The sequence below is a fragment of the Temnothorax nylanderi genome, unplaced genomic scaffold (genome assembly GCF_030848795.1).
Source record: "Temnothorax nylanderi isolate EJ_2023f unplaced genomic scaffold, tnyl_v1.0 TNYL_tig0037_pilon, whole genome shotgun sequence".
Taxonomy (NCBI): Eukaryota; Metazoa; Arthropoda; class Insecta; order Hymenoptera; family Formicidae; genus Temnothorax; species Temnothorax nylanderi.
In genome coordinates, this window is record NW_027249099.1 from 94,772 (window position 1) to 113,125 (window position 18,354).

The following is an 18,354-nucleotide window of genomic DNA, read 5'->3' on the forward strand; positions in this document are numbered from 1 at the left end:
TTAACCCTTTACTATAAATCGTACGAGTTTCGCCCTAAATAAGGCACCGCACAATTTTTCTGACCTGCATTGATTTTGAAAATATCGTACTTCTTCTTCTCCTTATAATTTCTTTTATTACTACAAACTATAATTAAGAATCATAGAAGAATGGTGTGACGCAAAACAGATAGGTCTATCCACTAACGGATCCTGATAATGGAAGGTGTTTGTCGGCAAAATTTAGTTGGATATTTTTCTTATTGTTAGTATCACGCTTACCTTTTACTCCAAGATTAACGACGAGGACGTGGTGAAACTTCTGATTTTGCTTTAATACTTCATGCATTTTTTCCTAGATTTTTAAAGCAGATGCAGCAAAACTGATTTTTTTATTTGAAAGAGGAGTGTTTTAATATTAAAACACATTCCCCTGGGACAGACCCGCCAGTGGATTTATCCATTTAGCCGTTTAATAATGGATCGTGAAACAGATATATCTACGCGGACGGTCGGCAAAGTATTGATTATAAATATATAAATCATTAAATGATAACAGAGAGATATTCCAGATACGAAATTACGATCTTATAGCAATGGCCAGTGACAATATCATTATTAATATCTTTATCATTCATCTAATATCATTATTGTCTTATAATAATTATCGTTTATTTTTGTTATAATTGCGTAATTTCTGGAATAAAGCATCTCGGTACAATATCATAAATATCGATTCGAGGGAACGATACGATACGCAATCGCGCACCCGGAAATCCTGTTCCGTCCTCATCGAGACGGACGCGTAATCCGTGAGTGACGCGTCATTACGGCTTAACGGGGTCCGTAGCGAGCCAATTTTCTGTCAAAGAAAAATGGCGCGATACGACGATCGAGCCTCCGCGACTCTCGGCCAGTCAGCCAGCAAGGTCATCTGGGCACGAGCCAATCGGGATGACTTCCTTGTGTAGCGAGCCTTTCTCGATTTACGGCATGACGTCGTAACATCACCCGATCCACGTGCGAGCCAAATCATGGTCTTCCGAGAGACGTGTTTGTTCGCTCGAAAAATGACGTGCGCACAAGTACTTATTTGTCACGGCGAGCAGGCGACTTATGTTAGACGTAATAAACGTGATAAACAATCGTTATAAACAATCGCATTTAACTTTATATACTATATACACTTGTTTGTTGTTTTTTAGAAGCGCGCAACTGTTATTTTAGTACGTAACCCTTTTTCTTAGGAATTTTGGTAGCTGTTTATTAACTCGTTCCTGTACTAGTTCCCTCTTAATTGCCTTAATCCTTAAGTGCTTTGCATATATGTAAAACAACTTCTCGATATATCGTGTAATCTCTCTTATGAAGTTCGAACTGAAAATGCGCGGCTTTGCGTATCTGTGAAGGGCTTTCTCTGGCCTTCTTTTCCTTCTGGATATAGGAAGGCCTATTATTTATTTAAAAAGTACTCAGAATGCTACAAAAAATCGGGCATTTAAGAGTTAAAGATTAAGGGAATGCGATAAGTACGTATTTCAATATTTATTTGTAAAGCATTTTTCGCTGCTGCTAAATAAATGAAGAAAATTGAAAGTCTCGTAACTATTTCAATGCCTATCCTAATATCGTATTTTCGAAAAATTATTATGCAACCTGATATAATATTATTGACACGATATTAACTATTGGAAGTAAAATCGAGAAAATTTCGGAAAACTGGAACAATCTTTCATTTCATACCAAATTATTTTTTCATAAATGAAGACAGGAGTGTGGAATTAATCGCACGACTTTGCTTCTTATTTATATTTAGTAATTACTGCAGCAACGTTTCTTATGTTGTTCAAGAGAGCGATAAAATGCGACGCTCGCATGTTTTGGCATTACTTAGGCTGCGTTCGGGGAGCGCGCTATCAGCGCTATTTGCTTATTCTATCCTTGTTTTATACCTGATGAGCGATGAAGATAGAATGATGCAATAGCGCTAATAGCGCGCTCCCCGGACGCAGCCTTAGTATCGCTATTGATACGCTACTGTGCTATTGATACGATTGATCTGAAATGAATCATCGGACGGGAAAACAAGGGCGTTAGAGTCAACGCGCAAATGTCAATGCGCAAATAATCTACCATAATAATTATAGTATAACAATCAGATCGCACGTCGCTAAAGTCGGACGAGATGCGAAGTTAATTCGCGAGAGTTGTGGACGAAGCTGTCAAAATCGCGCGCGTGACAGCGGACGCACGTGCCTCAATGTTTACGTCGCGCTTGGTCGTCTTGCGTGAGGGAAGCGCGCGCCGCGGGATAACCGATATTGGAGTATTGGACGCGTACGGAAGACCGGACGTAAACAAACATATCGTGATGAGATCGTCTCTTGACTCAGCTTCCGAGAACCTGTCGGCTCCCTTCACCCTCCGCCCTTCGTCTTCGCCCAAATGTCGTTGCACCGTGGTAAACGAAGGTGTCGCGCGACCACCTCTGGTTGGCCCGCCGGCGTCGTACGATCTTTATTTACGAGGCGAGCTGGCAAACTCGCCGGGACGTCACGTGTTGCACTCGTATAAGAATTGAAACGGCGCCGGAGTCGCGTTTAGTATCAGCGCGAAACTTCTAGACGGACGCTGCGCCGGAACACGATCATATATATTTCTCTTTCTTCTTCTGTCATCGCGAAGATTGATTGGATTCAATTCAATACATTGATTTTCTTGACAGTTTCGGTAATCGAAACATCAATTTCGATCCTCTTTCGAAACATTCGCGGAGAGAGGATAGTTGAACGAATTGATTTTGCTGACGTTTGATTGAAACATCTCCGAGGAAGAGGAGATAGAGAGTGGCGCGGGTCGATATATTGATCTGCGCTGCGATCCTCACGATGTCTTTTAATAGACACGCGACGCGCTGCCGAAAGTGCATTGTGTTAACTAGGTGAGTGAGATCACGCTTTGATTTACAATAAAGAACAGAACGTATAGATTGTGTGACAAGTGTATATAAAGAAATTGATTTGTTAGGAACGAGCGTAAAATTAACCCTAGATTTTTTTGCCTAAATAAAATTAATTTCGTTGAAATGATTCTGAAATGACTTCCACCGATATAAAACTATGCGATTGATTCGTCGAGTAACGCCTCAACTATTTTTTTATGGACAGAAATATAATTAATTTTTATTTGTTGACGTGGGAAAGAAATTTAAATGGAGACAACGAGAATTATATAGCTCGAAATTTTGCTGCAAACAATTCTGTTAATTATGTCCATTTCAATCAATGCGGATTAAACTTGAATCTCGGTTTAGCCTACTCTTTATCATCGTCTAAAGGAAAAGATGAAAAGTAAAGTTAAATCGAGGATAAAGTTAATCTACATATTGGTGGAAATGGACATTAATCCGATTAAATTAATTGAAACTAAACGAAATCAGCCTAAACTACATTGGTAAAAATGGACATTAATCCGATTAAGTTAATTGAAACTAATCGAAATCAGCCTCAACTACTTTGATCGCGTGCGTCATATCGCCAGTTGTAATTTCATCATAGCGAACGAAAAGCCGTTGCACGGAAATGCATTGTCGACTTAAATAAGTAGCTGAGTCATTTATGGTATCTGCTATTCGCCAGTAATGCTCCTCCATGACGTTATCGAAATGTCGGCACGATAATTGAATTAGCAATCTTCTGGAAAAAAAAAAGAAAGTCATATAAATGCGCACAGACGCAGGCGAATGAGCCACGGGTCAGGTTAGACAACTCGAGAGAAGAGGCCTGCGTTTTAGCTGAGCTTCTTGCACGGTTCGTCTTTCCTCTTTTCCTTTTCACGTTGGAGCGAAAAGGAGAAAAGATGAACTGTGAGAGAAGTTGAGCTAAAACGAACAGGCCCTAAAGCCCGTATATCAGACTACGGGTTGGGATTGAGATTGGATTGAAATTTAATCAATCAGAATAAAGAAGGGCTGATATCAGGTTTAGTGAACTTTGCTCTGAATGGTCAAATTTCAATCCAATCTCAATCCCAATCCGTAGTCTGATAAACTGATAAGGGCAGACGTCTTCTCGTTCGATCCAGTTCGATCGGTTCGATCCCTCACGCGATCAGCTGACTTTGACAGCTGTGGAAAATACGTCGGCGACGGCGCGTCGAGCGGCGACGGAATTCCGTTTTCCTTCGTTGTCGCGGCACTCCGAATCCGAATCGATATTCAGCGAATTCAGTTCTCAGTCTCGTACATTCTCGTAGAAGCTACGCGCGCGTATAATAATTGCGATCGCAAGATGGACGGAGACGAGGAACATGCGCGTTACCTGAACGTCAACGTTCTCGAACAATAAAGAGGTTATACTTTCGACTTCGGTGCTTCTTTATTCCCGAGAGTGAATTATCTCGACCAAAACTCCGATTAATTTTATCAAATGGTACCTGTACCACCTCGCCGCTAGAATTATTAAACATTTTGCTGTTTGACATAAAAAGAGATTAAAGGGAGTTGTGCCGTTAAATGACCTAGCTGCTTTTGATCGGCGATTCTGCCAATCAAGTTGATCGGAGTTTGGAATCGAAATCACTTTAAAATTTATTTCAATGAGTTTGCAACAATTTGTGCATTCACGTTTTGCAAATGCAGAAAGATGAGATCAGTATGCGATTATACTTGTCAGAAATGCAGAAAAAAAAGAGTGTCTTTTGATTACAGGCAACTTACGGATAGCGCGGCTGGCAAGGACCCCGGTGGAAATGTAACGAGCACCACAGACAGATTTTTACGCTCTATAAATGATTTAAAGACAGTCACAATGTCCATGCAGAATCAGTGGAAGCTTATATCGCAATTGAAAGACTATCTGAACAGGGCCAACTACGAGAAGAATCAACAGCTCGTTGTCACCAAGGATTGGCTGGATAGCCTGCAGAAATTAACCTATTCGCAGCTCGAGACGATACGAAAATTGGGATCATCTTCGGGATCTGTCAACACCACCGATACCGACAAGACCTCGAGTGCAAAGCACAAAGACAGCAATGATCCGGAGAACGTGAAGCTAACGTTAGTGTCCGAGCAAGCAGAGTCGGTCGCCGATCCTGATCCAAGAGCCGTCCTACCGAAAACACAACAGGTAATTATTTTTAAACTGGACGAGGCAATAATAGTATTTATTGTGCTTTTTGTGCGAAGAGTTAATTTCTCTGCGCAGCAAACCCGTGAGCCAGGACAGCCAGGCATCCCCGACAAAGCGGAATCGAAGGATGGCATAACAATGCTGCAAATTCTCTCCACGTTGTTCCCCAAGTTATCTCCCAAAGCTACGCCAAGTGCCATCGTCATACCAAAGTGGAAGGTGAACATCCACAGCAATATTCCGAAGCACAGCATCGTCTCCCGCACGCGTCACGTCTTGAACAGCATCGCGTCGGCCGAGTCAAATGCCTCGAAGTTGCGCAGACTGGATGATTTGTTGTTGCACGTCGATCAGTATCCAGAGGCAAGACATTATGCGATTAAAGAGGGAGCGATTCGAATCTTATTGAGGACTCGTCAAAAGACGAAGGATGAACAAATTAAAGGTATACAAGAGAAAAATAAATTTTGAATGGCGATGCGTCACCTTCTACCATTGACAACGGTTACTTATGGTTACTTCAACGTGATTCTTGCAGCATCTATTAGAGAAGCGCTGGCTGTAATGGGTTACGTCGATCCTCTGCCTGGTCGGGGTATCAGAATCCTGTCGATCGACGGCGGCGGCATTCGCGGAGTATTGGTTATAGAGATGCTGAAGAAATTGGAGGAACTCACGGGGAAGAAGACTTACGAAATGTTCGATTATATATGCGGCGTGAGCACAGGAGCCATTCTCGCTGCTGTATTAGGTAATTGCTTAATGTAGGATTCTAGAAATATTCATTGATTAGTCTCTTAATAATCATTAATTATTACAAGATAACATTAGAAAGAATTATTAATTTTTATAACATAAAGAGTTACTAATTTTTCGTTTGTAACAAGTTTGTTGTGTGCGTCCAAATTAATTTGTATGTCATCTATATGCAGTATTGCCAAAGGATGTTTTGGAAGGTAAACTTTTACGTGGATTTACAGCATGTTTCGCATGTGGATGGTTCCGCATGTAAAAAGAATGTCTTGTGAAGTTTTCGTTTATCGCAAGCTTTATTGTTCACTCGCTATTGCAGGAGGACACAAGAGAAAGTCACTGGATGAAGTTTCGTCATTGTACAAGGAACTGAGCACCAGGGTATTCACGCAGAGTGCTATAAAAGGCACGAGCAGTCTAGTCTGGAGTCACGCGTATTACGACACCGCGTTGTGGGAAAAATTATTAGTGGAGCATTTGGGCGACAAGATTCTTATTAAGACCACGCGCGATCCAAATGCACCGAAGGTGCGTAGATTTTAATATATATTGTCGAGCGAAAGAAAATGCATAATGCATGACTTGTACAGGCGAGGTAATTTGAATGTAGAGAGGCGTTCAACCGTGTCTGCATTTTTAGTTTTCAGCAATATCCGCCGTGGTAAATCACGAGCGCGTTATGGCTTACGTGTTTAGAAATTACACGTTGCCGCACGGAGTGGAGAGCCAGTACATGGGGTCTCACAAGTACAAATTGTGGGAAGCTGTGAGAGCGTCAGCTGCTGCACCGAGTTACTTTGAGGAATATAAATACGGCGATTATCTTCATCAGGACGGCGGTAAGCTACGCGACTATTCCGGCGACTAAGAGCCAGTTGTTCCAACCTGTTGGTAAGCTAAATAATAGATCATATATATGTCTTTGTTTATCCTTTACATTAGACAAAGATAGGCATTGATTTATCTATTGGTTAGCTTACCAATAGGTTGGAACAACCGGCCCTAAACCGTATAAAAATCGAATAAAAATTTTCGCAATGTCATCGAGAACGATTATATTGCTTCAGGTATTCTGGTAAATAACCCGTGCGCCGTGGCGATACACGAAGCCAAACAGCTGTGGCCGAATAATCCGATCCAATGCGTCATATCATTCGGAACAGGTCGAATCCCACATCGCATCAGCGAAAGCGAATCTCCAGCGATAGCACTCTCGAGCTGGAGAGAGAAGTTTTACAAAATTCTGGATAGCGCCACCGATACAGAGGGTAATGCTAATATGATATAACAAAGGCGATCTAATTAACTGCATTGCAGCTATTTGGAAATAAATTAAGGAAATATGTAATTGGTAAAATTGATTGGTTTTTTGTAACATCAATCTCGGTTTTTCAGCTGTACATACGATGCTCAACGATCTGCTACCCGATCACATTTACTTCAGATTTAACCCTTATTTAACGGAAATGTTATCGATGGTGGAAATCCGACCCGAAAAGATCAGTCTGATGGAACAGGATGCAAGGATGTACGTACGTCGAAATGAAGAGAAATTTCAAAAGGCTGCTACGGCTCTATTGGAGAAACGACAGATCCAGCAAAAAGTCGCGGATTGGATTGTGTTGCAAAGACAATTATTCGGTTTATAAAGAGCGATACTTCAAATATCGATATGCATTCCGTAGTGCGATTTGCGTTTGCAAAAATCACACGGATATTTATAGTACAATCTTTTGTACCTCTCACATGTTGTGACATCAATCTAAAACTTTTCAAATAATACCTTCTCAATAATGCTTTTGAATAGTACAACAGAACAGTGCAATAGACATATTTTAAAATGTGTTGCTATACTTTGTATTATGCTCGTTTATGTTAGTTTTTTTTTTGTAACTAGTTAAACTTTTATTTAAAGTAATTAGTTCTAATAAGATAATGATTTGACATCTATATAAATGAGAAGTTTATTTTAGATTAATGTGGAATCATTATTAGTATTAGCATTTGACTGTGATATACTTTGTAGTACATGAATACGCTTAAGATTAATCAGTATAATTCTATATTTTGTTGTGCACATTATTCTGGCAATAGTGTAAAATTGTATATTTTTAAGTCGACAAGAGCAAAATGTATCTTTATATCTAAACAACTTGTGAATGTGTTAAGTATTGAGTGTTTCATATATTTTTCTTCACTGTAAATATACGTATGCATGTATGCAAAATTTTCAATAAAAACATCACATTTTAAGTGTGTAAAAAATTAAATAAAAATTGAAATTAATTAATATAAGAATTGAATTGCTTAGAATAATTTTATTCCAGAAGAGTTGAGAAAAACTTTAACATACTTGGTATTTTAAATACACATTTTTTTAAAGAGTTTGAATATTCTTTCTAAAATATCTCTCTTTGCCTTTTTTATTATTTTTAAAAATATTGTATCTATATTATTTTAAATGGTATTATTTTAACAAAATGTATAAACAGTCTTGTTCAAATCACAAAGGATTGTTGTCAGAGTCGTTTGGCGCTAGCGTCGCTACATGGTCCATTTTCATCACGTTCGACCACGTTTCTTCCCGCTTCCGTTTCCGAAAGCTTGCGTACGGTTTTTCGAAGTTTTATTATTTTCCCTGTTAAAATCCATTCAATCTGCTAAAATCGAGATATACTTAAAGAATCGCAACTTTTTTTACTTATTACTATACAAAATCATTGTACTTTCTTACGTGTATTATGCATGAATACTTGAGAGATGATAGTTTCCTTCACGATTCCTAACCTCAATCTCAACTACTAATATATTTACAGCAGTGTTTTGAAATAATGAAATATTATTACAGGTAGGAATAAGTAAATCCAGAAGATGGCCAAGTCCAAGAATCACACAAATCATAACCAGAGTAAGTATATTTTACAATAAATTATCAGAAAATCTAGAGAGTTGTATCTTTATAAACAGATGTTTCACATAATTTTAATGCTTTTGAGATAGCATTATAAAATATCAAATTGTATATATTAAATGTAGTAAAATATTTAATGTAAAACTCTTTAGATAAATCTAACATTTCAATTATCACTGCTAAACTGTTGATTCTTGTATTATTTTCAGACAGGAAGGCGCATCGAAATGGCATTAAAAAGCCAAAGAGAAACAGGCACGAAAGCACACTCGGCGTAAGTTTTATCGACATATTTTATTGTGCTTTTATTCATTCCTCTATTTTGTTTCATGGCCTTTTAACGTAACGCAAAAGAAAAAGATATGTAAAATATTGTGCAAGAGGAAACGTCGTTTAGTAAATAATATCCTCTACGTGTCTTTAGTGTTTAAAATAACTTAAAGATTTTCGTGATGTCCATTCTCACACGTATCATAAAATCCTACATTTATCTTTTGCACGCACTTTTCAGATGGATCTCAAGTTCTTGAGGAACCAACGCTTCGCGAAGAAACATAACCTGAAACCGAAGGCCCAGTTGAAGAGGGCAGAGCAACGAAAGGCCCTTCGTGAAGCTAAGAATAAGACATAATTTCAGCGTAAATTAATGACTCTGTCAAAATAAATTGGAAAAAAAACACTTGTGGTTAAAAATCAGTTTCACCCTCTCTTTAGTTTCGTAATTTCGTATGTAGTTCGATAGATGAACAGTGAATTTCTTTAAAAGTGCAGTAAGTGGAATGTAGGTGATAAGTACAGTTCCATACAGACTTGATATTTCATCGTTCCGGCGTTTTTTTTTTTTAAATAATTTACGGCACTTATACGGCTCGTACAGTTATACGTCAATATGGCCACAGACCGGACGCTGGACGCGCGCGACGTCACGAAAATCGCGAGTACGACGAAACCGGAGAGGATTTTCTTATTTAGCGGCAAGAGGAAATCTGGAAAGGACTACATCACCGATATCTTGTACAACAGGTACCACAACGATATTTCGTCATTATTCGTAGATAAAATAACGCAAGTGGCGTTACTCAGCAGAAAATTGACATAAAATTAACATAAGGATGAGACGATATAAAGCTGTATTAAAAATACATTTCTGTGTTTGATAATTGAGAAATCGATTGTTATTTACTTGGATATATAGTCCATGTTTCTCTTAAGTAATATATATTATTAATATAATCTTTTCTTTCTGAAACAGCACTTGTTTACGCAATTTTCAGGATTGGCTCGCAAAGGAGCACGATTATACGCTTATCGGGACCTATAAAATCACACTGGGCGAAATCTCTGGGTCTCGACATCGATCAATTACTGGGACATGGGGAATACAAGGAAAAGTATCGGCTGGAAATGGTCAAGTGGGGTGAGGATATGAGGAGGAAGGACTACGGCTACTTCTGTCGCGCCGCTATTGACATGTATAACGGTACTGCGAGCCAAAGAGCTCTTTATATGAAACATCATGACTGTTTAATTTCTACGTAAACGTGTATAAATGCACGTATTTTCCAGCGCGGGACAAGTCGGTGTGGATAATAAGCGACGTCAGACGAAAAACCGACGTCAAATGGTTTATAGAAAACTTTGGAGACGCCTGTAGGACCGTACGGATAGTTTGCCCCGAGGAAGCCAGGCAGAAACGTGGCTGGGTCTACACGACAGGTAACAATGTTATAGCGCCAGAGAGAATCCAGCACTTTCAAGGGTTTACAGGACCGAATTTAATCGCCGCAGGTATAGATGATTCAGAAACGGAGTGCGACTTGGACGATGTAAATAACTGGGACGTGGTGCTGGAGAACGATGATGACAGCGACGTAGAAGCTATGCTGCGACAGTTGTTGGGCCTCGTCAGCTAGCAAAGCTCTTTCTATCCTGTTAAACGTGCAATAAATAAATTCGCAATTTCTCTTTGTTCTTTCCTTGGGGGGGAAAAAAAAGAAAGCAATGTCATGTACTACAATTTAGTGACAATCTTTTATGCAATATAATTGAATATAACATTCTTGTAATATGAAAAGTGTCGCTCGACAAGATTTTGTTTATTCCCTCGCAATAACGTACGCGATGTGCGAACGTTTCGAAATGCTTCGGAACGATGCAAAAGTCAGGACGAAAAAAATAATAATAAAAGAAGGACGCGCGGAGCCTCGTGGTAGATTAAATGCCAATATGGCTTCTGCGTGCGCGGTGCTGGTGCCGCTAGGTTAGTTCCGAAAAAGCATAATTTTTGAAGTTATTTAAGCTTCAAGTATTACGTAAATAATATTGATCGATTTTGCAGGATAATTGTGGATCCAGTGTATACGTTGCGTTGTCCGCTTTAAAGTAATACCAATCCAGACGAGATATATCGGCGAATGTGCCACGACCTATAGAACAGGTCAACGTGAGTAATTATTTAAGTAACTGTTTAGCGTATTATCGTGCGGCACGGTCACGTGTTGCGCTTGCACAAATTTGTATCTCGATTAATTTCACTGATCCTGATTTTTTTTCACGCTAGATTTTCGGGGCCGATTTTTATATAGCGTATTCTTTGCTGCCGTTCACGCACGATTGTCAATAGCATCAAGGCCGGTCGATGATTAGAAACCGTCGAATGGAATAATGGAGCACAAAATTCCGTCTGGTATTCTTGACGATCTTAGCAGGTCGGTTTCCATCGAAGTAATATAATAAGAATAAGATACTTGATAGGAAATAGTCGAATCGCGTGTATTTGTGTCTTCTTAGCGTCAGTTTCGTCATATTTACACAACGGATCTAACGTATTTTATCTTGCAGTCGATTCATTATCAATGTGCCCGAGGAGGAGAGGAAGGATTTGGTGCGAATTTGCTTTCAAATCGAATTGGCGCATTGGTTTTACCTCGACTTCTACTGCACGGAGGAGAATCCTAAGCTGAGGTCGTGCGGCATGAAGGAGTTCGCCACTCACATATTTCAGCACATACCATTCTTGAAACCGCACGTGCAGCATGTTGATGCTGTGCTCGAACAATGGCGAGAGTACAAGCAGAATGTGCCGACGTTTGGGGCAATTGTGCTGAACGAGGACACGACCAAGGTGCTTCTCGTGCAAAGCTACTGGGCGAAGAACAGCTGGGGCTTTCCTAAGGGAAAGGTCAACGAGGATGAGGAGCCGTTTCATTGCGCCATACGAGAAGTGTTGGAGGAGACCGGTTTTGACATATCCAACCTGATAGATAAAAACGAGTACATTGAATCTGTAATAAACGATCAAACAGTGAGACTGTACATTATTTCGGGTGTGCAAAAGGATACGAAGTTTCAACCGAAAACGCGGAAAGAGATAAAGAACGTCGAGTGGTTCGCCGTAGCGGATTTGCCCAACACAAAGAAAGATATGACACCTAAAGTGAAAATCGGCGTTGGGCCAAATGCATTTTTCATGGTGGTACCGTTCGTCAAGTAATTATTTGACATTTTCTACAAAATCCATATATTTAATGAAAAATTATGTTACATGTGTGTGTGTGTGTGTGTGTGTTGACGTCGCTCTTTTGTCCAGGCGGATAAAGCGGTGGATTCAAGAGAAACAGCAACGTGAGAGAAACGCCATTGCAACTGTACGAAGACAAAGGCATAAATCGTTGGGAGATGTCGAGACGGTTTCAAAGAACAAACGGCAACAGCAGTCGCTTTTCCATCACTTTTCTACTTGCCCGCCACAAGTAGATATCTTGTATTTTTTATTCTGTTTAATTTTTATTTCTGTTATAATCTATACTTTCATATGCATTGTCACGTGCTCCGTTTACAGAGCGAAGTTCCTGATTTCAAGATTGGCCGTCAATCGAACACTTCCCCGGCACGCAGTCGCCGTGGTGTAAATGACAGCAAGAAAGATGCGTCGAAAACGGCATTTAAACGAAACCTATTCGGAGATCAGGAGGAGGATCGATCACCTACAGTTAAACACTTGATAGACAGCCCTGCTCAACCGTGTTCATTTTTAATTGATCCTGCGATTCAGTCAATCAAATATAATGATTTTACTTACAAGGCGCAACCTTTGGAAAAAGAAGCAAAAGGTACGCTAAGTTTACTTATAATCTAAATCTTACTTCTATTTAATTTCTATTTAATTTTCAGATCTCGCTTGTCACAAATAATATATTTAACGAGATATCTAAATTATAGTAATAATGTTTATTTTTTAATATATATATATTTTTTTTTATTTTTTCAATAATAATCCGATATTGTGATATCGGATTTACTATATCGGAATTGATTTCTCTCTTTCAGATTCTCGCAAGAAAAGTCTGCCGGAGGGAAACATTAAGTCGCTGCTGTTCGGAGAAGCTGCGCGCAAATTGCAAAAAGATTTTAAAACCATTCCGCCGCCCCCCTTCGTAAGTCCGTCGCCTTTAACGAAGAATTACATGGGCAAACAAAATAATTCTACCTTTGAATTTCGCACAAAGATTTGGGATAATTTTAGTTACGATATCCAGGCGATACTAAAAGTTTTAAAGTAGCTACGTGTATGTACAACAACTCGGAAGAATGGATTACCAAAATAGGGAAAGTGCAGATATCGATTTGAGAGTTATTCCAATCCATCATATTAACCATCTCTTATCTTTGCTGGTCAATTGTGCGCGTTTAAAACGTGTAACTATCTGTTCGTACGTTATCGTACATTGTTGAGCGATATTTAGATAATATCGATAAATTTAAGTTTGACTTAAGTTTTAGTTGAAAGCTCTCGAAGTATATGCATTTTTATTGTTGTGTATATTGTATATATGCCAGCTAGCACAATTTTGGGCGTTCATAATTTGTGCGTTTGCAGAGCGCATTAGTAGCGTTATCGCATTCTATCTTTGTCGCTCATTAAATGTAAAACAAGGATAGAATGACGCAATAGTGCTAATAACGCGCTCCGCGAATGCATCCTTTGGGTCTGTTTTCTGTTGCTGCACTGGCTGCACTAGTTCAAGACCTGTACATACACTAAAGCGTGAATCTCGTATGTACGTTTCTCACGCTTCAATGGGTCTGTTTTCTATTGCTGAACTGGTTGCACTAGTTCAGACTTTATCTTTTTCACTCCACATTGGAAGGAAAGATAAACTCTGAACTATGTAGCCAGTTCAGCAATAGAAAACAGACCCAATGTATACGTACACTTCTCAGACTAGTGCGGCTAGTGCAGCAATAGAAAACAGACCCTTTATATCAGGCCTGGTCTACTTCGAGCTCCGGAGCCACGACACTTTTCTCCCTTTTCATCCACGGAGAGTGGATGGAAAGGGAGAAAAGTGTCGTGGCAATGGAGATTCAAGTTGACCAGGCTTGCTTAACATGATGATAACGATAAATTCCATGCAAATTCGAGACATTTCAAATTTGCTGTTATGGAAAGAAACTGATTATAGAGGAAGATCTATCAAAGAGAAATATTAAGTCGCTCTTTTTTGTGGAAGCTATAGGCAAATTGCAAGATTTTAAAAGCATTCTAAATTTGTTTTTGCTTGATTTGAAACACAATAGATAAAATTTGTCGATCTTACCAAATCTTGGTAATCCAATATTTTCGACATGATGGTAAACTGTATGAAACAGGACATCCTTAAATCATGTACAAATAATAGTAATAATCCATATTTATAACTATATAAAGGCGAGATTATAGCGCATAAGTAACGATATTATACATTTCGATTTTGATATCAGCACTTTTTGGCCGAGCGAAAGTCTATTGTATATTTTACTTTTTTTTCTTTTTCTTTTTTAAGTAAATTGACGTTAAACTAGCGTTAATTAAATTAACGTTTATTAACGTATAATGTATTTGTATAGGATATTGAGGACGATAATCAGGACAAAGAGTACCAGTAAAACTGGGCCGATAAAATAGAATATTTTTTCAAAAACGTGACTGCCCGTCTGCACACTTTTGATAATTTCGTTATTCAATTCAAAGACTATTTTACTTTCTTCGATAAGTTTATTTTTCGTGTCCTCGTCCAGCGTCTCCGCGATTCTGTTCATCGATTCGCGCAAGTCGCGCTTCAACTGAAATATACTGTTCTGTCCAAAGTCTGTGACGTTGCTACCGTCGTTCGACGGTTGCGCTTTAAAGGGCGAGATCTTTTGCACGAACTGCCGCTTTTTCCGGAGAAGGATACCGCCGCTGAGGAGACCCATGTAAAGGTGATAGATATACGCCATCAGTAGAGTGGGATCCGTGTCCTCCACTTCTCTCAAGCGCATCAGATATTTGGCGACGCTGTCCCTGAAGTTCGTAAAACATTTAAGTTTAAGATTTCTCTTTGGTAATAATTACCAACTTACTACTTGTCAAAGACTGATATCTGTATTACTCATTGTAAGCGGAGGAGACATAACATAAAGCGATTTTATTTTCACAATCACTGTCGTACGCTACTGTATGCGCGCATCATCTACCTAGGACTATAGTTTTTCCTCCAGTCCTTTCCCAAGTAGTGGTCAAGATCGCGCTCGAAAGCCTCCGTACGTTGCAGCTCGCTGAGCGGAAGTAATCCAATTTTGGTGTTCCTTAATCTAATCATCGCACCCTCCAGGTAGCGAAAGACCTCGTAGAAAACCAGAAGCCCATCAGCCCACACGGAATCGTCGAGAAACCCTAGTAGCGCACAAGACTATACGATACAAAGCTGAGCATTATAGTCGTCACATTGTGGCGATCATTGAACTAGATTTTCTTTGTTGCGAGAAACGCGTCAACAGAATATATCCCATATAGCATTTAGATATATAGAGCACTTAATGTCGAGTCACAGGACTTATTATACGTATGCTATTAATATATTTGCCAAGTAATAGAAGACTTAGAAAATTAACAATGACCACTGAAGGCACAAAACAATGGTCGCTGTATATAAAAGTGAAAGAACAAAGCGTTGTTTATCAGCTTTTGTTGTCTCGCGGAAAAATCTTTGTTTTGGCTGTAGTACGTAATCGAGTGCGCAGTTTGTACCGAGAACTCCAGGTGGGATCCCTCGATATCTACGATATCTCGGGAGTTCCCGGCGGGGTCTCGCGGTCCTTACCGAATGCCAGCTTCGCGTTCACCAGGGCATCGCTGATCGCGTGTATCCCCCGGGTGGCTTTTGCCATTTTCTTGCAAAAGTTCTCCTCCTTATCCGGCATTTCGGAACGGGGCGCGCGATAACGGGGAGCGTAAATCGGAGCAGATGCGTTTAACGTGCGTCGAGAGACGTGCGTGGTGCCAGATGGGTCTCACACCGTCATACCGCCGGGTTCCCGCGCACTACCCGCGGCCTGTCACGTGAAAATTATCGTCGTGAAAACACTGCGCCCGCGAACGTCGACGACCATCCCCGGCCGCCCCTGCGCACTGACGCGGTCACGTGGCCGCCTCGAGGTCGCCGCGAGATGTCGATTTTGTCCGTCGGCGCGAAACCGTGGCCTCGTTCGAGCCGCTCCCACGCCGGACTAATTAACGCCGCCGCCTTCCTGTCGCTAATTTTAGTACCGAGGCACACGGATCAGCTGTTCCTTCGATTTTCCCTATTTTTTTTTATTTTATGCGGTTGATCGATTCGATTTCTATGAAAATCTCGTTCCGAAGCGCGGAGAGATCGAAAAATTGCGCGATCGAATTGTGCTCGGACAGTTCCAAGTAGAAATGCTCGAGTTTCATGTTCGGATGAAGCTAACGATTCGCTAATCCGTTCAATCGAGTCGAGGATTCGGCTCGAGAAATTCGGTCAAGGAAAATTCGAGCAAAAATACTATTTATTGTAAAACGGAAAATAAGAAGTCGAACAAAAAATAAATAGCCTATTTTGGACCAGAAATCGGATCTAATTGATCAAATAGCTCGATAAGAGAAGATCCTAAAATACATTCCGAACTCTGCATCGAAAAAATCAGTTTCCTCTTCGGTTTCCTCTTGTATAAGAAACACGAGTGTTTATAATATTTATATCAGCTATTTACAAAATAGCAGATAAATTACTTTGCGTTAAAAAAAAAACTTTGAACTTTTAAGAAGATTTCTAGATAAGAGTGGATTTTTTATCATTTACTATTTTATAGCTATAACATGTTTAAAATTACGTTATTTTATGAAAAACGCGTGAAGTCAGTATTTTAATGAAGTTTAAAAATTAAGAGAGTCAAAATAGCCGCGAAAAGTCAGTGTTTAACAATAAATATCGCTAAGGCTAAAGGATCAAGAATTTTACAGTTTCGTAATTTTGCAAACACTCGGTACGAATTAGCGAAATGAGAATTCTTTAAATTATGATATATTTCAGGGTAATTAAAAAGGAGGGAAAAAAAGGTTCACGTATCCTTTTCTTCACATTTGAAATACAATTAAACGGAATATTTAATGGTGGAAAAATAACTCGTGAGTCTCGTGATGTAATCATAGAAAATAGATCTATGGAATTAATAAATTACATAAATTGACGTAAAAGAAGAATAATCGACTTTCCAATTCAACTCTTGCTACTTTTAGATCCAGCCATTCATTTTTTGCGTCTTTGCAAAATTATTCCCTGTAATTTTAATACATTTTATACCGAAACAAAGTGGATCTCAAAATCATCGATCAATCAATGCTGATTGATCGCGTACGCGCGATAAAAAATTTATCTCTTCCATGCTTTAAATTTTAATCGTCCTGCAAAAATTTCTGTCCTCCTATCTCTCTCTCTCTTCTTCGAATCGGCGCGACTGATTGTATTTTACGTGCGGAAGGGTGCGAAGAGAAATGCGGAAGAAAGTGAAACATGGCAAATCGCTCCTTTGGAAAACGAGCAGCTTCCGACGAGACGCATCTTCGGCATCTTCGCCGCGGCGCGTCTCGTATTCCGGAGCGAGTGTTGGAGTGTGCGCGCGTACATTCCGCGGTCACCTCGTCGTCGCGCGGCAAGGAATCCGCGCGGACCGCAAGATGTCGAGCTGTCGCGCAACGTAGCAGGGGAGCATGACTCGCGCGTTGGTCGGCATCCCCTCGACGCCCGCGTTCGCCCGCAATATGACGTGGGTCGTGTCGATACCGGGGCTAACCGGGGAGGGGGGGGGGGAGGGGGGCGACGCGACGCGGACGCGCGCATGCACGGCCGCGTACCGCTCGTACGTATATATACGTACGCACGCACATGTGCACACCCACGCACGCCCCGCGGACGGCGTGGTGGAGCAACGGAGGAGTCCGTTGACCTTCGCCGAGGACGTGCCCATGTCCCCAGGCCGGGTCACACTCGAGTCTTGCGTTCGCAGGGGAACATGCTCGAGCGGAATCAGACCGGACACGTGGCGACTCGCGCTCGATGAGCGCACCTCGGTGGAAAGGAAATGGGCGCACTCCTTCTCTTCCCACTGCCTCCGCAGTGGCGGCTCGACGTGTCTCGTACCCGTGTAAGCGCTTTAAAGAGATATTAAAATTAAAAGTAAATTTGATAAATCTTAGAAATTACAATTGTACAAAATATTTTGGTAAGTTATTAATTAATTATCGTAAATCTTCGA

The 18,354-nt window shown here is 40.3% G+C and overlaps 5 protein-coding genes across 8 annotated transcripts; 4 read left to right on the forward strand and 1 right to left on the reverse strand.

Moving 5' to 3' along the window:
• Window positions 1–2,180: 2,180 nt before the first annotated feature.
• LOC139771199 (calcium-independent phospholipase A2-gamma) lies at window positions 2,181–8,117 on the forward strand. 4 transcript variants are annotated; one of them, XM_071703777.1, is made up of 9 exons: window positions 2,181–2,920; window positions 4,688–5,108; window positions 5,187–5,556; window positions 5,650–5,862; window positions 6,044–6,067; window positions 6,184–6,392; window positions 6,505–6,703; window positions 6,932–7,132; window positions 7,260–8,117. In XM_071703777.1, exons 1-9 carry the CDS (start codon window positions 2,868–2,870, stop codon window positions 7,511–7,513), a joined length of 1,944 nt encoding a protein of 647 aa, XP_071559878.1. In that variant the 5' UTR covers window positions 2,181–2,867; the 3' UTR covers window positions 7,514–8,117. The 4 variants fall into 4 exon arrangements, with proteins under 4 accessions (XP_071559878.1, XP_071559879.1, XP_071559881.1 ...); XM_071703780.1 differs by lacking the exon at window positions 2,181–2,920 and adding an exon at window positions 3,994–4,409; XM_071703779.1 differs by lacking the exon at window positions 2,181–2,920 and adding an exon at window positions 3,995–4,329.
• Window positions 8,118–8,374: 257 nt separating this feature from the next.
• Window positions 8,375–9,454, forward strand: Rpl29 (ribosomal protein L29). The gene is made up of 4 exons (XM_071703785.1): window positions 8,375–8,472; window positions 8,713–8,772; window positions 8,985–9,049; window positions 9,287–9,454. Exons 2-4 carry the CDS (start codon window positions 8,736–8,738, stop codon window positions 9,404–9,406), a joined length of 222 nt encoding a protein of 73 aa, XP_071559886.1. The 5' UTR covers window positions 8,375–8,472; window positions 8,713–8,735; the 3' UTR covers window positions 9,407–9,454.
• Window positions 9,455–9,472: 18 nt separating this feature from the next.
• On the forward strand, window positions 9,473–10,738 carry Pmvk (Phosphomevalonate kinase). The gene is made up of 4 exons (XM_071703784.1): window positions 9,473–9,798; window positions 10,050–10,255; window positions 10,342–10,491; window positions 10,564–10,738. Exons 1-4 carry the CDS (start codon window positions 9,665–9,667, stop codon window positions 10,686–10,688), a joined length of 615 nt encoding a protein of 204 aa, XP_071559885.1. The 5' UTR covers window positions 9,473–9,664; the 3' UTR covers window positions 10,689–10,738.
• A 133-nt stretch (window positions 10,739–10,871) lies between these two features.
• Window positions 10,872–15,236, forward strand: Dcp2 (decapping protein 2). The gene is made up of 7 exons (XM_071703781.1): window positions 10,872–11,035; window positions 11,114–11,218; window positions 11,336–11,483; window positions 11,617–12,264; window positions 12,365–12,527; window positions 12,617–12,887; window positions 13,105–15,236. Exons 3-7 carry the CDS (start codon window positions 11,440–11,442, stop codon window positions 13,335–13,337), a joined length of 1,359 nt encoding a protein of 452 aa, XP_071559882.1. The 5' UTR covers window positions 10,872–11,035; window positions 11,114–11,218; window positions 11,336–11,439; the 3' UTR covers window positions 13,338–15,236.
• Ho (heme oxygenase) lies at window positions 12,279–16,215 on the reverse strand. The gene is made up of 3 exons (XM_071703783.1): window positions 15,900–16,215; window positions 15,274–15,472; window positions 12,279–15,100 (listed from the first exon to the last, which is right to left on the reverse strand). The coding sequence occupies exons 1-3, from the start codon at window positions 15,997–15,999 to the stop codon at window positions 14,641–14,643; spliced, it is 759 nt and encodes a 252-aa protein (XP_071559884.1). The 5' UTR covers window positions 16,000–16,215; the 3' UTR covers window positions 12,279–14,640.
• Window positions 16,216–18,354: the final 2,139 nt, after the last annotated feature.

Coding starts and splice junctions, on each gene's coding strand:
- LOC139771199 (XM_071703777.1), top strand. CDS start 2,868: ATGTCTTTTAATAGACACGCGACGCGCTGCCGAAAGTGCATTGTGTTA. Junction 5,863..6,043: donor CATTCTCGCTGCTGTATTAG/GTAATTGCTTAA, acceptor ATCTATATGCAG/TATTGCCAAAGGATGTTTTG. Junction 6,704..6,931: donor TTATCTTCATCAGGACGGCG/GTAAGCTACGCG, acceptor ATATTGCTTCAG/GTATTCTGGTAAATAACCCG.
- Rpl29 (XM_071703785.1), top strand. CDS start 8,736: ATGGCCAAGTCCAAGAATCACACAAATCATAACCAGA. Junction 8,773..8,984: donor TCACACAAATCATAACCAGA/GTAAGTATATTT, acceptor TATTATTTTCAG/ACAGGAAGGCGCATCGAAAT. Junction 9,050..9,286: donor GGCACGAAAGCACACTCGGC/GTAAGTTTTATC, acceptor CGCACTTTTCAG/ATGGATCTCAAGTTCTTGAG.
- Pmvk (XM_071703784.1), top strand. CDS start 9,665: ATGGCCACAGACCGGACGCTGGACGCGCGCGACGTCACGAAAATCGCG. Junction 9,799..10,049: donor ACCGATATCTTGTACAACAG/GTACCACAACGA, acceptor CGCAATTTTCAG/GATTGGCTCGCAAAGGAGCA. Junction 10,492..10,563: donor TGGCTGGGTCTACACGACAG/GTAACAATGTTA, acceptor TAATCGCCGCAG/GTATAGATGATTCAGAAACG.
- Dcp2 (XM_071703781.1), top strand. CDS start 11,440: ATGGAGCACAAAATTCCGTCTGGTATTCTTGACGATCTTAGCAG. Junction 12,528..12,616: donor TTTCTACTTGCCCGCCACAA/GTAGATATCTTG, acceptor CTCCGTTTACAG/AGCGAAGTTCCTGATTTCAA. Junction 12,888..13,104: donor TTTGGAAAAAGAAGCAAAAG/GTACGCTAAGTT, acceptor TCTCTCTTTCAG/ATTCTCGCAAGAAAAGTCTG.
- Ho (XM_071703783.1), bottom strand. CDS start 15,999: ATGCCGGATAAGGAGGAGAACTTTTGCAAGAAAATGGCAAAAGCCACC. Junction 15,473..15,899: donor GAACGCGAAGCTGGCATTCG/GTAAGGACCGCG, acceptor GTGCGCTACTAG/GGTTTCTCGACGATTCCGTG. Junction 15,101..15,273: donor AGGAAAAACTATAGTCCTAG/GTAGATGATGCG, acceptor TACGAACTTCAG/GGACAGCGTCGCCAAATATC.